This window comes from Lates calcarifer, linkage group LG16_LG22 (genome assembly GCF_001640805.2).
Source record: "Lates calcarifer isolate ASB-BC8 linkage group LG16_LG22, TLL_Latcal_v3, whole genome shotgun sequence".
Taxonomy (NCBI): domain Eukaryota; kingdom Metazoa; phylum Chordata; class Actinopteri; family Centropomidae; genus Lates; species Lates calcarifer.
In genome coordinates this window covers 21,895,481-21,918,638 of record NC_066848.1, presented here as the reverse complement: position 1 = coordinate 21,918,638, position 23,158 = coordinate 21,895,481, and the positions used below count along the sequence as shown (strand labels likewise).

At 39.5% G+C, this 23,158-nt stretch overlaps 1 protein-coding gene across 3 annotated transcripts in view; it reads left to right on the top strand.

Moving 5' to 3' along the window:
* The first annotated feature begins 9,636 nt into the window (after positions 1–9,636).
* The window catches only part of fbxw4 (F-box and WD repeat domain containing 4), a 61,059-nt gene continuing 47,537 nt past the window's right edge, over positions 9,637–23,158 (top strand). For 2 of the 3 annotated variants that reach the window (XM_018694075.2, XM_018694077.2), the window contains exons 1-5: positions 9,637–9,985; positions 12,573–12,668; positions 13,014–13,199; positions 15,980–16,112; positions 16,326–16,411. In XM_018694075.2, the coding sequence (XP_018549591.1) occupies positions 9,801–9,985; positions 12,573–12,668; positions 13,014–13,199; positions 15,980–16,112; positions 16,326–16,411 (686 nt within the window). In that variant the 5' untranslated portion in view covers positions 9,637–9,800. The remainder of the gene's footprint in view (positions 9,986–12,572; positions 12,669–13,013; positions 13,200–15,979; positions 16,113–16,325; positions 16,412–23,158) is intronic. The other variant, XM_018694074.2, reaches the window with a different exon arrangement.

Below are 23,158 nucleotides of genomic sequence, written 5' to 3'. Positions count from 1 at the left end.
TTATTCTTAGCCTGTAAATACTGTAGCTGAAACTGATGTAGACCCAGCCATTGATAAAAAAATAAACTCAAACTGAAGAGACCAGTAACAAAGGAACCACAGCTGGAAACAGGAGCCAAATGGACCCAAAGTGACATGGGACCAGAAACTGAGGTTAACACTCAAAGTTGCTTATCTTCCTCTAATTTGATTTAAGCCTGCATTGAACATTTGTTCTGTGCTTGCTCACTTAGAAAACCTTTAATTAAAGGTTGGCTCCTTTTACACATATGTTCTCTGTTCCATCTAGTGGTATTGCTCCATTCAGATGGTTTTAGTCTTATGTGCCCTGGTTTAGCAATATCTCTCAGTATAGTGGAGACAAATAGAATTTCATTTGTAACGCAACCTCCAGGAAACCCCAAAATCAAATTCACTGACAGTCTCACAAATTAAGCACTGCCACTGTGGCGGTAGCATCATGGGAATCCCTATAACATGGCTCCCCTATTTTGCCTACTGTCTATCCCAGCAGCAAGATCTGAGCCTGTTACTGCCTGGGATGTGGATAAGAAACAAAAGCCCAATTGCATCTAATGGTTCACTTATAGTGCTGCTTTTCTGGGGGTTTCAGGGCTGAAATTTTTAGAAAACCCCCAGGCAAATCTTGCTGTGAAGCAACAGTGCTGACCACTGCGCCGCTATGAAATATTTCTTCAGTGTATTTTTTTCAGTTCTGTGAGGACCAAAAACCAAAGTCCATTCACCTCCACTGTATTGGGGTGGAGGCTGAAATCTCAAAGAAAAATATTTCCAAACCTGGACAAATAAAATCCAAACTTTCTGCCTGGAGAGATACCACTAGAGGAAAGTAAGAAAGTCTGTTTAGTATAGTTGTTTTCTGTCTTTTCTAAATTTTATTTATATATTTGCAGCAGAAAATATGTTTTGAAGGAAATATAGTGCTTACTGGATTAAATTTTCTACCAGCATGATGAACAATTTTTGCTGATTAAAACAACTTAATGTGACTTTTGCTGAGCAACTGTGGCCTCTGTAGCCACAAGAGGTAATTAATTTTGTCAGACCCCACATCAGAGTGGTTGAGTAGTTTTCCTGTACAGAAAACAAAGCCTATCAATCGCTCAACCACACCTCACACTCACTCACCTGAAAAACTGCAGAATGGTGTTTTTGATGGATCCACTTTAACTAATTCTTTTAAAATGATCAGCATGACCCTTGAACATGCTTGGCATAATTCCAGCCAATGACTATCACTTAGTTAGGCATTTCGCAGGTGACTGTACATGGTACATGCAAGTCACAAAATGTTGCTACTGAACATATCAGTAAAATGAAACATAACCATAAAAAGTGTAATAATGCTGTGGGTACTACAGGTGGATATTGTACTGTAATGGTCAGATATTTTGGTAGAGATCAAGCCTGTTTTCTGTGAACATTTTACTAATATGTTCAGTATTAACATATTTGTGACTGGGCAAAAATATAATCCAATTGCAATCATGCTTGCAGTGACACGGTGGTACAGTGGTTAGCACTATGGCCTCACAGCAAGAAGTTAGTGGGGTTCAAGCCCCAGTTTGAGCACAGGGCTTTTCTGTGTGGAGTTTGCATGTTCTTCCTGTGCCTGTGTGGGTTCTCTCCAGGTTCTCCAGCTTCCTCCCACAGTCCAAAGACATGCAGGTTAACTAGTGGCTTTAAATTGCCCATAGGTGTGAATGTGAGTGCGAATGGCTGTTTGTCTATATGTGTTGGCCCTGCGATGGACTGGCGATTCATACAGGGTGTACCAGGGTGCCTCTCACCCATTGACAGCTGGGATAGGCTCCAGCATAGCAGCCTACAGGCCAAATCAGTCAGTAATTTGTTGCCTTTTGCCTGAAGATGGAGCAGGTGTTGCTCATGTCAGACATTTATCCAATCACTGGTCCTGCACAGATCCAGGACCAGTGGCAGTTTAAGTCTGAACCTGACTCTCTTTACAGATGCCTCAACCAAACGGATGCCTCCTCTGTCTGTGTTGGTATGCCATCACCTCTTTACTGAACAGAAAGGAAACACTGTGGCTGCTGTGGTTTCTCCCCACATGAAATCTGACCAGAGAAATCTAAGGAGGGTATTCTTCAACTGATCCCAACGGGGATAACAAGGTCATTGAAGTCACGAGGACCTCCCTACCCATCCACCTTCTTTTTAGCAGATAGCAGCATGTCAGTGTCAAGGAGCTGTGATGTTGTTGTTGGGATGATACCACTGTGTTTTTAGGTTTCAGCCTCTGTGTGGTTCTGTAACTCCCATTATCTCCACTGTTATTATTGCACCTCATCCCTTAGGAACAGAGACTCAGATGCACAGAACCTCAGGTCAACAGCCATGGGAACAAATACTAGGGAAGAATGCTAGACAGCTATGAAAGACAATCTGGCAAATGGGCAACAGAGAAGTATATGTATATATACTTGGGTGAACTAACAACACCGGGGACAGGTAAGTAATTGGATGCAGGTGTGGCTGATCAAGGGTAATGAATACAAAGGGCAGGAAACTGAAATGACAGGACAGGTGAGTATATCAAAATAAAACAGGAAATATTGTATGAACACAGACAAGATGTTACAATCCCAACAAGCACTTGTGTGTGTCTTTGTAGATATGATTGTGTGAAAGGGAGCTACATTACCATATTTCTTTGCCAATATGTTGATCTGATATTGGCCAATTAGTGTCATCTACCTCAGATATGACAATATGATGATTTTCAAAGCTTTCAAAGAATCAAGAGACACATGGTTTGATCACTTTGCAAGAATTTCAGTTAGTTTAAGAGTGTGTGTGTGTGTGTGTGTGTGTGTGTGTGTGTGTGTGTGTGTGTGTGTGTGTGTGTGTGTGTGTCTGACTCGTGCATGAGTGGCTCAGTTTCTCTGTGTTGTTGATGTGTTTATTTGTCAGCAGGAGAGCAAATAGTTCCTGCACTTCTGACTGAAAGTTGGCTGTAAAGTTCCTTTAAGAGGACATTTGTTGCAGATGGTTCATTCTCCTTGCTCACACTGCACACTGTCACACTGGAGTTCTGAGGGGCCAGAGGCCAGAAACATACCTTATGCTAGTAATTGCATGAATATGTTCCCACATTTAATAACAAACTTCAAAAAAACATTTTAAACTAGTCTGTTTTAGATCAGTGTATCAGTTTTCAAATTGAGAAGAACAGTTTGTACTGTAATAAACTGATTTCAGTCCAACTATAATGAGGTTTACAGACTTACACTGGCTGTTGAGCTGTGTCAGGATGAATCAGGATTTCATAAGGGGTAATTATACACTACTTGTTTGTGTGCACATCGTAACTATCCTGGTAATATTACATTACTTTGAACTATTGGTTGTGTTTTGTTGCATGTTTGCAGAATTTAGAATGAAAGAATGTAAAGTGCAGAATCAACATTGCAAAGAGGAGTCTGGGTGAATAGGGGGGTTGTTCAGGGGTAGGTGCACTAAACCACTGTATATATCATACCACTGTATATATCATACATATCACTGTACTAAATCTTATCTATATATTTTGATTGTCATTATTTTTATTTTTTATCTAATTGGTTTTATTCTTTTGACTTTTTATTTGTATCTGTCATTCTAGAGCTGCTAAATAGTATTTCATTGTTTTGGAACAGTGACAATAAAGACTATTCAGTTCTATTCACTTCTATTCTAATCTGAGGTGTGACGTGTAACACAGTTGCCTTGGTGTCAATCATGTCTGTCCTGCCATGGCAGCTCTCCCTTCAACACAGATGTTGATTCAGCTACCTAAACTACCGGCTTAAAGGTGGGACAACAAAGTCCTCCCCTTCTGCCTTCGTATCTTTATACAGAACAGTGAGGTGGAATAAGATTCCCTCCTTGTACAGGCTGTGTAAAAGAGGCTTCTGTATGTAAGTTTTAAAACCAGCAACTCCCATTTTAATTATTGCTACTATTTTCCTCCAGACTCTCTCTTTTCCTCTTGTCTTTGCACATTCAATAAACTGAGTCAACAACAACCTGAACACAGCTCTCAGCAGTCATGGGATGTTTGTCCTGAGGGTGGCACTAGAAAATACTGTTGTTTTATACTTCTATAAATGCAGTAGTTTGTTTAGGTCCAGAAAGAGAAAGAGAGAGCTTCCATCCAAATGAACATTAAAGAATGATGTTTCATCATGGTAAAAAATAAAATAATAAGTTTCATAGGAATGTGTGTCACACAGGGGAGGCATTCAGACACAGTACCGAGTTGTATATCACCCATGTTTTGGGAGCATTCAAATCCCAATACATATATTACATGCACATTTGCATGTAAGACAGAGGAAAACTACGCTTTGGATTGGGCTAACAGACATTTAATTCCAGTAAAACACAAGATATTATGCAGCCTGTATAGGCAGCAGGATTGATTAAAATATGAAGATGGAAGAGAAAGATCATTTACACGCTTTCAACTGTGAGAAGACACAGGTTCCTTCACTAATAAATGCTGACCTATGAGAGGTTATCTAACTTAAAGTACTGAATTAAATGCTCTTGACAATACTTGACATTAATCTGCTTAACTCCTTCCACATTGGATTAACAGAGGGATTTGTCACTGAGTACTTCCCATAGGAGCTCGCAGACACCAGATCAATTCATTAAAGTCAGTGCTTTGTGATAACTCAATGGTGTAACCTAACTGCAATACAAAGGAAGACAAAAAACTATTCTGATATTTCTAAATTTTGCATCTCAAATGTGGGATTTGTGGACCATGGGCCCTAGTTTGCCCTCTTCATTAGTGCTCCACCACTGCCTCTAGTGTTTGCAAAGTCAGAATGAATCCCAGAGAACTGGCTTGTGGGAAAAATCACACCTTCTGTGTGCCAATGCTGCCATGCAAATGTGGAGCCGTTCCAATGCAGAAAAAACAGGGGAAACATTACTTTCATCCATTTTATTGAGCTGCAACCTTCATCCTTAACCCAAGATAAACAAACAGAGCTCTCTTCATTTGCTTAGGGAGCAATTTAACCCCTGTTTCCACCCCCCCATTGAGGCTGTAGAATAGCAGGGGTGACCAGAGAACGCGACCCTGCCTCCTTAAGCAGCCCAGAATGCCACAAGCTGACACAGAAGCTGCCCCCATCAAAAAGCACTTCAGCCACTTGGATTTGCTCTGAAACACTTTACAATGAGGATTTTCCCTCCGGGCTGACTTCCATGTGGTGCAGACTGCTAGAAAAACAGTGAGGTGTTGGAGGAAAAGTTGAAGATGGTGGGACAATTATAGTTATTAGTTATTATTAGTTATCTGAAGGTTATCTTTGTCAAGAATGTAATTTGTCAAGTCATCAGTTTTGGCAAAAAAGTTTAACCTGGTTCAGCTTTTGCCCCAATATGACGTCATCCAGTAAGGTGCTGGGTTGGGCAGTCAGACACATGCAAGCCTGCCCCTTCAACTGGACTTCCAGGGTTATATTTTACTGTCTCACCAGTACATGAAACAATACACATCCCCAACACAGCTCCTTGTATTTTTTTTAACACAGGGCAAATGTGGATGGATTCTCTATCAGAAATGACAGGCAGCCCATTAAATCCAAGTTCCCACTCAGCAGTGTTAACAATGCCAGCAGTCGAATGGGCTGGATAATTGAAACGCAAACAACTGATCAAAGTGAAGCTCAAGCTTGACAGTTTCATTGTTTATGTACAGGCCTTATGCGAGACCTGTTGACTTTTCCAATTGGAGCTGTAAACTTTTGTTTGTCCATGCATTTCCAGGACTTATTGTCAGTCTGATCTGAACAATTACCAGCTAAATGTGTTTGCCAGCTCAGGCAGAGCCCCCTCCCTCTTTGCTGCCCTAAAAAGATCAAAAGGGAAGAACCCCACCCTCCCTTCCATAGCCCTCTTGAAACACCCCCACCACAACCTCCAAATGTCCCCTCCACTCCCCATATCCCTCCTCCCAACCTCTTCATTTCCTTTTAGCCATGACAGTTCAGCTGGAAAACCAACCATAAATGATTTTTTTCGACGGCCCAGTGTTTGGGGCATGGCCTTTTAGAGCACACAGCTTTCAACAAGGGGACATGTCTTTAAGAAAGAAAAACGATCTGCATATTTCAATTATGTGCGGTTGTGCTCAGCTGATCAAAGAGCTGCAGGGATGCCACTTACAACTGAAGGCTTCAGGACCCTTGTGATGTGAATGAGCACAAATTGATGCTACTGATGCTAAACGGTTAGGCGCCTCATAAAATGTCATAAGGTCAATCAACTTTTGGTAGTCATTTGACCATGACACAACCTTGGCAGTTTTAGTGGCTAAACAGGCCTCAGAACTGTGCTGGGCTGGCTTCCCCTTTCACTCTGCTGCACAAAGTCTGCATGAATGCAATGATGCATGTATGTCAGTGAAAATGTTTTGATTTGCGAAAAATAAAAAAACTGGTGTCATTGTCTGATGACAGTGATTCACTGTATTATCATACCCTGTAAAATATTGTACTGGAATTTATTGACATCAACTAACCTTTTTCAGCCAGAACAAAATGGTATAAACATTTTAAAGAGCTGAGATTGCAACTAAGTATCTGATCTTATCAGTTTAAATTTTTTGAAAAGCTCAGTAATTTCTAAAACAGCTGGTCACTGAAGTTTTTATCAAACAAACAGGAGGAAACAGAAAATTTATTGGGGAGTATTTTCATCTGAGGATCAATCCAGATTTGGTGCTGTAGAGAATATTTGGGGCATGAAGAAACTCAATGTTTAAAGAGTCTAGCTGAAAGTACTTTTGAGCTCTATGGCACAGAGGATTAAGACATATCAGGCGCTTATTACTAGAAGACATTCATAGTCATGGAAACTCAAGCAGCACACTGGATTGTGCTGGTTCTTTGGTCTGTCATTTCATATCCCACAGTTGTCCCTGTCTCCTAGAAATCACGTTCATATGATACTAAACCTTTTTCCCAGTTACTTCTCTGGCTGAATTATGTTCAGCTGCAGCTTTTTTGTTTGTTTTTTGTTTTTAAATGACTGCAGTGCTACATTTATTAACAGCAGCAGAATCCTCAGTAGGTCTTTGGGGTAGATGGTGGACTCACATCCTGAGTCCTGTCGGTGGACTTGAGTTAAGATTAGGGTAAGGTAGTGGTTTTTGTGGCTAAACTTAACCTAACCATGACCATTTCATAAGTTTCACCATGTTTATCATTGTTACCATTACAATGAAGGTCCAATACACCTGCTGCTAGTACAGTCCTGTGGGTTTCTATTTAATTTGTTTCAACTTTTCTTTCTGTTTTTAATTGTTCTTAATTGTAAAACTATGGTCTCTGCATTTTATTATATGCTCTACTCTTAATTGCTCCAATCTTACGTTTTTTTGTTTCATTTTGTTGTCAGAAGGAACAGTGACACTTTATAATACAGTCTACAGTTCTACGGTTTCTTCTATCATGATTTGCATCAGTGCTGATTGGACCTGCTCTCGGTCAATGACAGCTGAGATAGGCTCCAGCCCCCCTGCGACACTTAAGGGATAAGCAGTATAGATAATGGATGGATGGATGATTGGACCTAAATTTTAGTACCGAACCAGAACCAGTCATACAATGATATTACACTGTAGAATTTTAATAACTTATAATTCAGCTTATGAATTATAAAGTGTTATTAAAAATTCCTGAGAGACATCTCAAAGCATGTTCAAATTATGTATGTTCCTCTTGTGATTGCATGGGTTTACTCTGGGTACTGGTTTCCTCCCACAGTCCAAAGACATGCAGGTTAAGTTAACTGGCAACACTGAATTGCCTGTATGTGTGAATGTGATCGTGAGTGGTTGTTTGTCTATGCTGTCTCTGTCATTGTTGTAGGCACAGTTTGGAAAATTCCATAATCACCAAAGACCAATTGCAGTAGCTTCCAACTGGGCAACTGAAGGGCAAGGAGAGAGCTCTGGCTGCAGTGCTTTACATAAAGCTATACAGATTAAATTAGTGTGGGCAGTGTGCTTAATGCCAGTTTGTAGCTAGCTGCTACAGCCTTCTACTGCTACAGCTTCCATCCGAAACTCTGAGTAATGTCTGTAAGTATACTGGGTGTACATTGATGTAAGATAAATGGTTGCAGGTAATGAACCAAATTGTCAAATCTACCTCATCTGAAAATACTTGAAATGCATTTCCTTGTCCATGTCTTTCAATGGCAAAACAAGCACTTGTGTTGTGTGTTGCACTAATTTCAGTAAAAGTAACAGCTGTTCAACATTTATTAGCTCCACCTCCAAAATGATCTACTCAGTTCCAGTTGCCATTGTTTGAAGTGCATGAAGACACTCAACACAGTGGCATAGAAACCCCACCGCTGTCTAGTGTTTTGGTGGCAGTATTAGCAACACACACCAGCACGAGTAGAAATGCTCACAACAGTGAAGGTCACTTGCGTACACTGATCACAGAGAAGTAAAACTGACTTCTTTACCTTAATTACTAATGCAGTGTTTATATTGGGTACAGCTGCCTTTTTTCCACTGTGTATCACCCAGAACAGAGGACTAGCAAAAATTATTCTGTAGGAAATATAATACAGTTCAAAGCATTGCTGAGATGTCTGCTATTGCACAGTTTATTTGAAATATCAATATCTCTAACGAGAAAGTTCACAGAGCTAACTGTTTCAGACTCGAATTAGAAATAACCAGGGGGAGCTGCATCAAGTATAGTCTTTTAAAGGCATTCTGATAATGACATTTTTATTTACCAACTTACCCAGAGACAGAATTCTAATATCAAACCATGAGTGATAAAACAGTGGTTTATTTAAGCAATATTACACTCGAGGGTGTGCTTTAACGTCATTTGAACATGACAGTGATGCGGTCAGCAAGCATCACTGAAGTAACTTTATAGTATAGTATAGTATAGTATAGTAACCTTTATAACAATTATGCTGCATTTATTTACTCACACAGATGTAGCTTCTGCAACCGCAAACTTTTACATGAATTTTAAGTTATAGCCTCGTGTCACCGACACAGCTGATGGAGAAAGCCGAGGCGCTTGCGCTGAAGTCCGCAATGTCATCACTGAAGTGCTCAAATGACGTTTAAGTACACCCTCGAGTGTAATCTTGCTGTTATACAACTATTACCAACAAAGTAAAATGTATATGGCAGAGTAATATTTTTAGTGACGAGTAAGGTGTGCTGTCATGCTGATTTGAGCACATTCTAAATGTTTTGTTGACCAATCAGATTGCTTGGTCAGAACTACTTGTATAATTTTGTATAATATATCCTTATTATTGTATGTAAAATTGTCTAGACTGAAAACTGTGTTTATATTTAAGTTGGAGGCTGATGGAGCTTGTCTGTGACAGTTGGACATGCAGTTTGATTGGGATTTTGTCGTGAGACAGATTACATTTACAGTAAATAACAATAAATCAATACTACCGAAAAGATTAAATAAATGTGTATATGTTTCATAATGTAATACCTTAAGTGCATTTTTCAAGGAGCTCCAATTATTTTTAACAAGTAGAATGAACTTACAGAACACCATACGTCATCGCGCCCAGTGACGTGTCGCCGTCGTCAAGAGCTGTCAGCTGACTATAGGAAAGGCTTCCGGTTTCCTCTGAAACATGGTGCACAGTTTATTTGGTTTAACTGTCGTTTTTTCCGAGGAATACTGTGTGCAGCCAAGACCCAGACTCAGTGTGTGTGAGGAAGGAGCAGCGGTGCAGCCAGCGGGCTCACCATGATCTTACTCCAGCTTCCAGAGGATGTCCTTTATCATATCTTGTCTTATTTGGACTACAAATCTCTCAGTCGTCTCTCTCAAGTGTGTAAAAGCATTTACCGCTTTGTAAACCGGGACGCTGTGTGGAGGAGGATTGCCAAAGAGTTTCTAAACACTGGAATCAGTCGGGACGGGACGGACATGTAAGATAGTAGAGCTGAGAAAGCAGCTGTGTGTTAGCTCACCGTTAGCCTGTCACCGTTAGCCTGTCAGCGTTAGCCTGTCAGTGTTTACTGACATAAAGGCTTTCTATGAGGGGACACTACTGGCTGCACTTGTTGCTCTGAATAGAAATTGGGCTGGCAGGGCCATCATGGCACACTAGTCTCTGGCAGTAGCATGGCTGGATTTACTCCACAGGGCTCCAGGTTAAGGATTTGGTGTTGGGCCCCTTTTGGTCCTCAACATACATGGCAGTTTCATTAGGTACCCACAGACCACCCAACATGCTGAAGCTCAAATGATAATACTAGTGTTTGATAAGACAATTGAAATAAAATTAATTGCCAATTACTTTGATAACTCAACTAATTAGTTAAGGTAGTTTTTAAGCAAAAATGACTTAAAAATCACTGGTATCATATTCACTAAAGTGATTATTTCCCTATCTTCTCTGACAGAAAACACAAGATATTTGGGTTTTTAAAGGAGCTGTTTTGTTCCACACCAACAGCAGTTAGCATTAGCAATTCTAAGTTCAGCATCTTTCCTTTACTCACCAAGAGCCATCTCCAGCAGTGGAAGGCAACTAGCTGGCCCCAACCCTTCTAGTCATTTTCTGTTGTAAGTGTGGCGTCCATCTGCCCTGAAGAAGTAGCACTGTTCAGAAGGCATTTTCTAACCTCTTGTATTGTAAATGCATTTGTAGTAAATCTGGGACTGTGGGGCCATAAGTAGTCCCAGGTTGACCTGTTGCTCAGCGTGCAAATTAATATGATGTCTGTCTGCTCCTCCTGCTTCAGACAAGCTTGGCATCATTATCAGTTTTCAAACATACATATAACCTGGCCGTAATTCTTAAGCATTAGAAAATGTTGCATCTTCAACCACATTTGAGGTGCAACAATACCCTGTGTTTTTTCTAAATGAATAGAGGGCAAGACTTCATAACACATGACATGTCCTTTAACAGGCTATAAGGATTTTTTGAAGACATGTAAATTGTCCTCACACAGCTTTTTATTCTACCACTACAACAAAGATACTGACTGACAGTGAATTTCTATTTTAACCTGTTAGATGAGGTGTGTCTGCATCTCTTGACTTGTCCCTTTGCCACCATTGTTTGGGTCAAAGGATGCAGGTTTGTTAAAAGGGTAACTCTGGTGTCTTTGAACCTTATTTTTCCATGTTTTTGGGTTTAAATGATTAATGGGGACAAAAGTCTTTGGAATCAATTAGGGATGCACTGATACCACATTTTTTCAATCCAATTACAAGTACTTACATTTGAGTACTTGCCGATACCGAGTACCAATATGAGTACTTATTAATGCCATTACACTTCATACATTTACTTAAAAACGTGTTTTATTTTCATCAGATATTGTTTCATTCTCTGGCTGTAAGAAAATGCTGTGACTGCCATTTGAACATTCCATGATATATGGCACTGCCACACATTTTACTCAAATAGAAGTACTGTTATTGACATTTTAGCATTCAACTGCATCTTTTTTTAACAGCCTTGCCACATATCTCACTTAAATATAGCCATTTATTAGTAGCAAACTCTTTCAACTTGGCATCGTGTTGGTTTTTTTTTTTTATCAGATTGCTTGTGTTGAAAGTACTCGCTTTCGTCCCTCTTGACCTAGAATCGATCCACCATTGAGCAAGAATGGCGTACCCAGAAACAACAACTGCTGCAATGTAACTGCTCAGTTGTCAAAGTATGTCCAGTAAAGTGCTTGTGTTCGTCATTAACAGGTTTTCATTGTTATTTTAAGTGTCTAACAACATTATGAACATTCCTACAGAGATAGACCTTGTTGTTTAACCAGAAATATTGCTGTATATCACAACCAGACTCCACTTAACAAAAACCTTGCAGAACATGGAAGTTGCTGAAATCCACTGCCTTGATCAGTAAGTTTGTTCATGGTGGGAATTGTTTGGTCTCTAGAAATAATATTATCCAGTCAGTGCCCTGGGCTATATTAACATTTGTGGCTGTTTGACTCTAGGAGTCAAGGGCCAATGCTGTTTTTGTTTTGTTTTTTGTTTTGATTTTTTACTATTTTGTTTGTTGTAAATGGTCTGAGAATATAAAATAAGCAATATAGAGACTAAGCCTAACCCTTATTGATAATGTGACAACAAGAAGGCATTTGTTATTGCTATTTCTCATTATTTATATAGTGGGGGACATGTATTTTGATTTGCTTGTGCTCGCTTACTTTTCATGTGTAATGAAATGCTGAACTAAATAATCCATTTGAAGGATGGATGTGTTCGTGTGTGGTTGTTTGTGTATGTGTGTGTGTATTCGGGTCCACCTGCTAATAAATAACATTCTATGATTTTGTTCATTTGATTGTGTTGGTAACACATTGATAAATATCATAAATATTGTTTAAAAAAGCTTACAACTTCCAATATGTCTTCTACATCTGAACTGATGTTTTCAAAGGGTCAAGACTTTTCATTACAACTATCACTGTAACATCCAGCCCTTAAAATCCACAGTGACCAAAATGTAGTAATATTCAGCTGTCACTGTTATTGCAGATATCCTCACATTCCACTGAAGGAAAGAGTGAAGATTGCTCAAAACTGGTATAATGGTGTCTGCAAAAGGGCGATTCCTCTCAAATGGAAAACACAGTAAGTTATTTCCCTACTCATTCCCATACTCTGGCTGAAACCCTTTGACCTCATTTTAATTGTGTGGGGCCATTCCCTTTGCTTCCAGGTCATATGCTAAGCTAGGCCAACCTGATTTCAGCTCCATAATTAACACACAGACATGACATTGATATCCGTCTTCTTCATCATTAAGTGAATATGTGTATTCCCCCGAATGTTGAACTGTTCTTGTATTCTTTGCATATCTTAATGGCATCTGTCATGATGACTTAATTTGTGTTAGCTCTACTCTAATCATTTTTAAATCACTTACATTTCTTTAAATCTTGTATTAACTCTTGTAAATTTCTCTCATGTCTTCAGGCTGCTGCCATGGTTGCAGCTGGAAGGGGATGTACTGTTTCTATCTCAGGCAGCTGATATCAGAGCGTACCATTTGCGGCAAGACTCTGGGAGGCTCCAGCGGAACCCATTTGAAATCTACTCAGGCCACAATGGTGATGTGTGCCACTTTGTTCTGACGGACTCTCACCTGATCAGTGGAGGAAGGTAGCTCATCTTCTCTTTGTTCTCCTTGTGACTTTATCTGGCATTGGCAACATGCTATAGTCATTATGTAGCAATCACAGGTACTAATTTAATCATTTGTTTTCTCATATTAAGGCATGTTTTGTGAATTCTCCTGTCATGGAGAGAGTTGAAATGCAGTGAATTGTTCAAACACAAGATAATGATGCACACTTTCAGACAGTTTCTCCTCTAAGCCACCTATAGTCTTGCACTCAGTTTTTCACAGAAAAGGTTCCAAAAGTAGTTGTGTGAAGAATGAATAAAGAGACTTTTTGAGACCAATCATGATGTGAAGTGGGTGTGAGTGTCACATCATCAGTGTCTGGAACTTACACAAACTTTTGCTGTAGCCCCCACAGCTATGATTGGTGGTTCAGATGCTGGCCAATGGTTAAAGAAGCAAGATGCTACTGAAGGTTCCTATATTTATTAAATATTTACAAGAAAATGCAACCAAGGCAATTTGTGCTTTGTGCAGTGACAGTGATATCACTGTTAAGCAGTCCAACATAGGCTGTTCGTGAGTGTGTCTGCAGTAGGTCAGTTCACTCTGGAGAGGCTACATATGATGACAAGATAGACATACATAGACATACCTGCTGCTGCATACGATGACAAAACAAACATGAATAACTTAATCTGTAACCTTTCTAAGGTTGTTTTAAGCTCTTCTTCCACTGGAAAATACTGTGGTGGAGACACTGACTAGACAGATGTATCATATGTGATCAGGCTGTGTCATGCTTTGATTCCCTAAAGTAACAGTTTCATCAAACTTTGAGTAAGTGAGGTGGGCAACAGTAGGCTACTTAAGTTCTCACAGAACTGGAATTCATTTAGGATAACTTCTAATTCTTCTTGTCTTATTAGTGAATTAGAGACCACTGCTGTGTTACTGAATGCCTGGTCTTTCATTCACTGTGATAGAGAGTGGCAATTGTGCTGAGCAGTGGGTTTGTGGTGGAGATGTCTTTGCTAGAAGAAGAGGAAGGGAAACTTTGGAATTTGAGCTATTTCCAGGTTAAATAAAAAGGATAACAAGGAAAAAGGAAAAGAGTATATGAAAAAATGTTTGTGTTTTGAAATTAGAATTTCTAAAAATAAATTAATCATACAAGGTTTTCATTGCATTTGGAGCAGGCAGCCAGCACAGCCAAAATATTTACCACTGTTTGAGATAGCATGGGCCTGAACAAGCTTGGTGACATTGAAAGCAAGGCAAGAGTGTAGGTGTGTGTGTTTTGCAGAGCAAAGCTAATGGACTTCAGTTATCTTCTCTATTTCCCTGGTGAATTTTATATGAACATTCCTTCTATTGCTGTAGGTTGAAGATATACATACATTTATATGACAGGAACTGAATTATATTGTACTGTTTTAGTATTGGAGCTTGAATAAAATGCTGTGTATTGAACTTGTCTGGGTGTGATCTACATTACCAAGTTATAGTCTTATGGCAGTTATTTATCAAAAGTATATTCAGCCCCCTCCACTTCTTTCACATTTTCTCATGTTGCAGCCTTGTAATCTTTTAATTATTTTCTTCACTCAGTACCCCATAATGACAAAGGAAAAATGGGGAGTAATTTATTAAAACAGAAAAACTGAAATATCACATTGACAGTATTCAGACCCTTTACTCAGTACTTAGTTGAAGCGCTTTTGGCAACGATTATAGCCTTGAGTCTTCTTGGATATGACATGACAAGCTTTGCACACCTGGATTTGAGGATTTTCTGCCATTCTTATCAGCAGATCCTCTCTGGCTCTGTGCAGTTGAATGGAAACTGTCGATGGACAGTCATTTTCAGGTCTCTCTTGGCTGTGTCTGAGGTCCTGAGCGCTCTGGACCAGTTTTTCATCAAGGATATCTCTGCAATTTCTCCATTCAGCAGTCTTGATTTCCCTTCTGCTGAAAAACCTCCCCACAGCATGATGCTGCCACCACCATGCTTCACCATGGGATAGTATGGGGCAGATGATCAGTCATGCTTGGTTTCCTCCAGACTTAGATCTTGGTTTCATCAGACCAGAGAATCTTGTTTCTTACAGTCTGAGTGTCCTTCAGGTGCTTTTTTGCAAGCTCCAAGCAGGCAATCATGTCTTTCACTGAGGAGAGGCTTCTGTCTGGCCACTTTGCCATTAAGCCCAGGTCAGTGGAGTGTTAGCAGTGATGCTTGTCTTTGTGGAAGTTTCTCCTGCCTCCACACGGGACCTCTGGAGTTCAGCCAAGTGACCACTGTGGCAGCTGTGGCTCAGGAGTTAGAGCAAGTCGCCCACTAATCAGAAGGTCAGTAGTTCGATCCCCAAGCGCTGAATGTGTGTGAATGGGTGAATGTCAGCTGCGGTGCAAAGTGTTTCGAGTGGTCGGTATGACTAGAAAAGCATTATATGATTGTAGTCCATTTAACATTTACTATTGGGTTCTCGGTCACCTCTGTTACTAAGGCTGTTCTCCCCTGATTGGTCAGTTTGGCCAGGCAGCCACCTCTGGTTGTTCCAGACTTCTTTCAGAAAATTCTGTGCAGGTGTACAGAGAAGAACTGGTGCTGTTTTAAAGGCAAAGGAGGCTCACAGCAAATACTGATGTGATTTTTTTTTCTTTGCTGCACTGTATGATGTTAAGTTATAAATATAAACTATTCATGTCATTATTTATGAAAGCATCTTGACTTTACTTTTAGTGCCTAAAACTTTGCACAGCAGTGTTTATATTAAGATCATGCTAGTCCTCAAAATAACTCCCCCTTCTCTGTCAGTGAAGGCAAGATCCTGGTCCACAGCAGAACGAGTGACATGTCGGTGGAGTTATCAGGTCACAACCAGGAAGTCAACTGCTTGGACTCTAAAGATGGACTTATCATCAGTGGATCCAGAGACCGAACAACCCGGGTCAGTTCACATCCATCCACTTTTGTTTCACAAAGAACAAGACTGAGGGACATAAACCTCATTGCTTTGAAACATTTTGAATATTACATTTCAATTCAGACTCAATTCATCATAAACTTCACTTATCTTTCAGCAGTTTGTGCCATGTACATATATTATGTCTGCATATGCATGTATGATAAATTGTGCTACTGGGTATTTTTGTTTCTCTAGATTTGGACTTTGACTTCCACCTACCCCAGACACACAATTCCCATGTATGACAGAGTGTGGTCTGTTGCTATTAGTCCAACGCTGAGGTAAGCAATTGCTTCAGTATCACTCACAGTTTGGTTAAAAGTAAGCACAAAGAGTTTGACAAATGTGTCTGATTGGTCACACGGTTTCCCTCAGTAAGACTGTTAGTGAAGGTTGTAAGCTGGAATGGGTGTCTGTATCGCCCCACCTTGAAGCTGGCATGGGAGGTAGTCACAGAGGCAAATCAACATCTGTATAAAAGGGAGACCCAGAATGGTGGAGCAGACGCTGGACAACAACAAGGCCACTGTGTTATACATCATGGCTCTGGTTCCATGATGCCGGTGTCCTGTATATAATCACACACAAGGGTGGGCGGTGTGTTGATGCAGAAGGGGAGTATGTTGAAGGAGAAAAACATTGAAAAATGTTTATGTTCAATATAATTGTATTTCAGCATCAGTCTCGTTATTTGATAGCCATACTTTGTATACCACCGCACTACTAGAGTACTGCTGTAATTTACAGGGCTTAATGCAGGCCACTAGGTCACTTGTGTGATAAATATCAGGATTTCACAGTCAACCTTGAAGTGCCTTAGTTCTGTGCTCCATTCAATACTGATGCGTTTGCATTTTTTTCATTACACATACATTTTAACTGTATTTTGTGCCTTGCTTGTCCAGCTTTCCCTTACTCACATTGCCTGCATAGTCACTTTCTATAGTGTTCGTATTTTAGTTTTATACATCCATCCATTGTCTATACTGCTTATCCTTACGGGTTGCAAGGGGGATGGAGCCTATTCCAGCTGACATTAGGCAAAAGGCAGGGTACACTCCGGACAGATATTTTTATAGAGTTTGCAACAGAATTTCTTGCAAGACCACCTGGTATAAGCTCAAGCTGTACAATAAGACTTTATACAAATTAGAGAGATTGAGCACACATTTAGAATATAGCAAAGGTTAGAATGTCCATAAAGGGGTTGACTGAAGTGGGCTTAAAAGCAGAACCACACTCTTTGTAGTGGTGGTTTAGAAGTGCCTTTGATTTCTCAGCCATTTTTACACTCAGGCACTTAATAAGATACACTTGCACACCCTCACTCACAAATTTGATGACATGCAGGCAGACAGATGCAGAGCACTGTAACAGTATCCTGACTTCATCACCTGCTAGTCCAGCAGTGAGGCAAGGGTATTGTCCATCTGGCTGCAGAGTGGAAACATCACAGGTCCAGGAGGTTTCCCATCTCACTAAATACCTGCCTGTTCTGCATACCACCTCAGTATTCATTACATATACAGCAGTTAATGGCAGTTCTTTTGGTTTCCACATTGCAAGACACAGCTTTTGTTACATCTTTTTAAATGTAATTTGTGAGATTATCACCTATTAGATAGAAAAGAGCCAGTAGGGATTCTGTTCACTCAATAAAGTCAAGTCTTTGCATGGTCTACCTAACTGCTGAAGCAGGCTGTTCTTAACTCCTATCATTATCTGCTTTATACTACTACAGTACTTTTACACCAGAAGGACTGATCACCAACACCCTGAAAGACAAAGAAAGCTAAAGGTAGGGTTAGCAATTATAAAGTAATACACTTTTATTCAAACTGAGGAAATATCTCCTCATCGTCCATTAGCTGCACCTTCTATGTGTGTGCTGAAAAAAAAAACTGGTGTCTCTACACAGCCCTGGGTCTAGAATTGGGATATACATTAAGTGGATCAGTGCGGACTATTCCATCCAATCATGGTGTTTGCGTGCAGGAAAATGGGATAGTATAAAGGGGACAGTGGGAGTGAGAAAGTCAGAAACTCTGGTGCATGCTAGTGCTACAGAGCAGAGACAGAGTAATGGCAGATAAACAGTTTAAGAGGAAACAGAGAAATATGGATTTAAAGAAAGGCTGTGACGGAGTTCGTAGGGGAGTATTGTTTTTTCCTGTTTGTCTTGGTGTAATGTTTGTTGCAGAGTTGTGAGTATTACTGTGCAGCTACTGTGCTAGCTCTGGGAAACCATCTTGTCTGCTCTGCATGTTAGCTTCGCTGCAGCTAATCTAATTTTATAGACATGAAGACCTGAAAACAAAAGTTTGCGAGCACACTGGGATTGATGCATAATTTGAAATGCTATGCAAGGTGGATTTACCTTCCTTGTTAGCTAAACTACAAATCTACAGGCCTGTCTTCAGTTCCTGTAGTTCTGTAAAAACAATCTAAACCACTAACTGCTAGCTTTTGCTCCATTATGTTGTGGATGCAGTGTTTGCGTGCATGTCATTTCTTTGATGAGCTTTTATATGACATTTGTTTTGCTTAAGCAATGAACAAGTGGATACAGTCAATCCCACCATTGTGTGGTAGGAACATGTGGTGTGTTTGTTTTGCTGCTGAGTTCACATGTCACCAGTCTTTCTCTAGTATACCTTATATTCCTTATACTGTTGAAAACATGGTATGTCCGTTGTTTTTGCAGCAATTACCCCAGTTGTCTGTGTTTGGATCCTAACTAGCCTGTCCTGTCAATGACAATAGTGTGGATTTTTCTTCAGTATCAATCCAGTATTATTTAGAACTGCTGTGTTTCGCAAACATATTGAAAACACATTTTGCTTATGAAAACAGGATCCGAAAATATATGCAGTTTTAAACTGGCTTTTTTTCCCCCTTTAAATCAATCCTATCGTCAGACAGGACATTTCTGCAAAACCCCACGATTGTGTTTATGACATTTTATACAATTCAGTGTGAACATTTTAAAACTTATCTCTTTCCTTATTTTTTGTGCCTTTTAGTTAAGTTTAGGGAAAGATCAGAGTTAATGGCAAATGGTGAAAATATGGTCAGGGTTGGACAACTAAAGCACTGTGCTGGTACAGCAAGGAGTCAAATAAATAAATCAAATAAATCAAATGCACATTCCTAGTAGATGACATTGAAATTTGAACAAGAGACAGAGGATGTGATCACTGTGATTGTAAAATTCTGTCTGATAGTAGGATAAACCAAAACATCTGATAACTGCTGGATTATGACAAGCCACAGACTGTGATCTCCCACATAAAAGTCAGATGCCTGTTCACTACCACCCTGACCTCCACACCTGAACTTTCCTCTTCAATAAATGACATGTTACTTCCCTGCAATCCATATTATTAAAATGAGCTCTACTCTAAGTCTGATTTAAATCCTTAAAACCCAATCTTAGTCCAGTCACAGCTTGGTCCTTAAACCCTATAAATAGGTGAGACACAGATCAAATTCAGTATCCTCTCTTTCAAAAATTGTAGCTGTTGCCCCAAAGGAAATAAAAAATCCAGTACATCAGCATAGATGCATGGTGACCTTGTCTGTCTGGTCCTGGTCTTGAAGCATCTCCCAGATCTGAAAGAAACAGGCAGATTATCCACATCATTAATTTTCCAATTTGCTGGCTGAAATAGCAGACCGTGCCTCAGCCTGCTGCCCCCTCATAATGGAAACCTGCTCCCCACCTTTCACTGGCCAGCGGCCTGGTTAATTAAAACTCCTCTGGAAACCAGGTGTCAACTCACTGATATACCTATTTAACCCATTTCTACTCTGCGCACCAAGTAACTCACCCCCCAGAAAGGAAAATAGAGTTTTTGAACTTTTTTAAAAATCTCCATTGTTTAAGCATGAGCCTATAGCTAAAGGTCACAGAGGGTATGAAAGAGCAAGCCATACTAAACCAGACAGCTGAGGAAATGCTGTATAGCATAGAGTGAAAGCTACTTAACTTCCACTGTATAGCTTTAGTTCCTACCTAACTAATGATGCTAATTAGGTTTGAACTAAAGCAGTAGGGGTAAACTTCCACTACTGTTGTTGCTGTTTGATACAATAGCTATCTTTCTCCCCTAATATTATGATGCAGTGAGAGTAATATCATCATAGAACTGATCAATACACATGTTGCACTGTGAATGGTCTTTAAATGTTATTGGCATTTCATACAGTATCAGTTTCCACACTGAGCCATGGAACGGCCGGTGTGAGGCCTATTCAAGCTTGATGTGCAAGGTTCCAATCACTGACACGTGTGCATGAGCCGCAGCACAATATGCACACACACACACACAATACTTAGTTAAGTAAATCATGCATACATTTTTTAAGAATTAAAATCACACTTATTTTTTTCTTTGTCTGTTTTACAGTGAACCTATTATGTAAGTATCAATTATAAATCTCTTTACAATCTCTCACACTGGCAACAGCAGTGGCACTATATTTTTGTCCATCCATATGTTCGTCCCTCCCATTCTTCTTAACATAATATGGGAATACCTTGATGGAATTTCTTTTAATTTGGCACAAACGTTCACCTGGAGTCAGGGATGAACTGGTTAGATTTTGGTGGTCAAAGGTCTAGGTCACTGTGACCTCATGTCTGTTGCATTCTTGTGAATGTGATATCAGGAATGCCTGGAAGACATGATCAAGGAATGAATTATGTGTATATCACTATTCTTGCTGTCTTGCCATGAAACTCCATGAAATAAGATCTGTGTAATCCAGCATTGATGCAACATAATTTTCTATAGCCATACCAAACCCACATGTTCTTTCCTGCTGTGCATACATAGTTTTGAATTAGTTTGTCTCATCCTATTTCAGTGTTTTTGTCTCCACTGATCTAAATGTTGTTTACTCTCTCTGTATAATAAAATTTTGGGGATTTTGGAAACATTTAGCCTTCATTAGTTGAACCTTGGTCTACAGGTGCGGTGGTTTTGAGTCAGGAGACTGATTCTCTTTCCGGATATGTAACCCAAGACTGACAGACAGACTGACTGACTGACTATTCTTGTGTTACAGCAGTAGAGACAGCAACAATTAGGTAACAGCAAACATTATAAAAAATATCAAAATGTGAAAGGAATATAAATATGAAAATATAAAAACTAATAAAACCTTATAATATATAAAAACCTAATATAAAACCTAATATATACATAATAATTTAAATTGCAATTAATGGCAGAATTGAAGATGAGAGGAACAGTTACTGACTGCAGCATAAGGATATGTACAATATTTACAGTGAGTTCACAGATGTGTAACTGGCTTGAATGATGAAAAAATATAGTTATGTGCAATATTTTCATCTAAGAATAGATGTCATAATTCACTGTCTTCAGTAGTTTGTGGTATTTGTTTGTACCATGTGCCACTTTGACAGATTGAAGGGTGGCTGCATCCATAGCACGCCTTCCACCACAGAACAGGAGAGACTTTAGAGAGACTTAACACTTTGTGTTAAAAATGCAACTGTCCATGCTTCACACTCAAACATTTATTTTATCACTTACAAAAACTGAATGGATTTTCTGATGCTTATCTGATTAGTTGCTATTCTTATTTTGGGTTTCGAGCCTCCTTGTCTGTCCCCAGACTTCGTGATGTCTCGGTTATGTTTTAGAAGATGGGTGGATATGATAATGAGTGATCACTGACATGTTTCAAACTCCACACTCACTGTTTTCAGTGCAGGCTCTCTGCTTTTAATTTGTAGTCGGTCTCCATTTTCATATATAACCCTACGCACATTGTGGACTACGGCTAGTCAACCCCTCAGCAGTACAACCATATACAATTCTATTCTATTTTTCAGCATTGACATGCATCAGTTCTCCAGAAAAGCACATCTCAGCCACTGTACCCCGCACGGCTGCTTTTTTGTCTGTTTACTGCATCCAGTCTGTGATCTAGGCAAAAATTGATCCCCATCAAATTGCATTAATTACATACAATATATCATCAACCAACTTGAGGGGAACGAATTTGTGTAGACAGAATAAACAGTAAACTGTTTATTAGTTTGATATGAAAGGGATCATATCTTACTTAACACTATTCAATCCACCACACATCTGCTGTACACAAACACATATCATTCCAACCTTGTTTCCATCCCTGTTGTTCCACTGCTACAGATATCATCTCAAGGTCTGTTAGTGAGGATTATTGTGTCTCCAGTGAAATGCCAAGGCTAGTGCAGGACGGCTGCCCCCGTCCACGCTCTCTGCCACCATGGAAAGAGATTGATCTCATCAACAGCCACAGACCTTGGGTTTTTTTCTCATTCAGATTGCTTTTCTCACTCATATTCCTTTTTTTCCACACCATATTGTCTGCTCACACTCTGTGCCCTCACATGAAGCTCATATTGGATTAGGGTCAGTGAAATGCTACCTCCTGTAGAGGTATTAGGGATAAAATAGGATCAGATAAGTTTTTCTTACACTGTCATCTGTATTTCTTCTGTCTGCTTTTGTCCTTCTGTGGGTTAATCTTACCTGTACTTGGTTTTCAGTGGTTCCCTTGACCACAGTGTGGAGATATCCTTACCAAACCAGAAAATCTATAATATCTATCTATAGGTTTACCTTATAAGGTCAACAAATAAATTCCTTATCCTACTTGAAATTAGTCTGAAATCTTATTTTTCAGTTTACCAAAATGGAAATAACTAAAGTAATTGCAGTGTGCCACATTTTTATTGGCATGTAAGAGAAGAAAAAAATGCTAAACATTCTCTTAGTCATTGGGGATCTAAGAAAGATATCTAACATTACATATTTATTTATATAAATGTCTTCCGTGTTTACCATTATATGCACGTCATGCTGAGAGCAGTTTCTCTTTTTAACACAAAAAGTTTTTATTCACTAATTACTTCAAATAACTTCCACTTTGACATTTTTACATTGGTGGAAGGATGAGCACATATACTTGCTGATGCCTCTGGACAGGTCTTTCAAAATCAAACACCG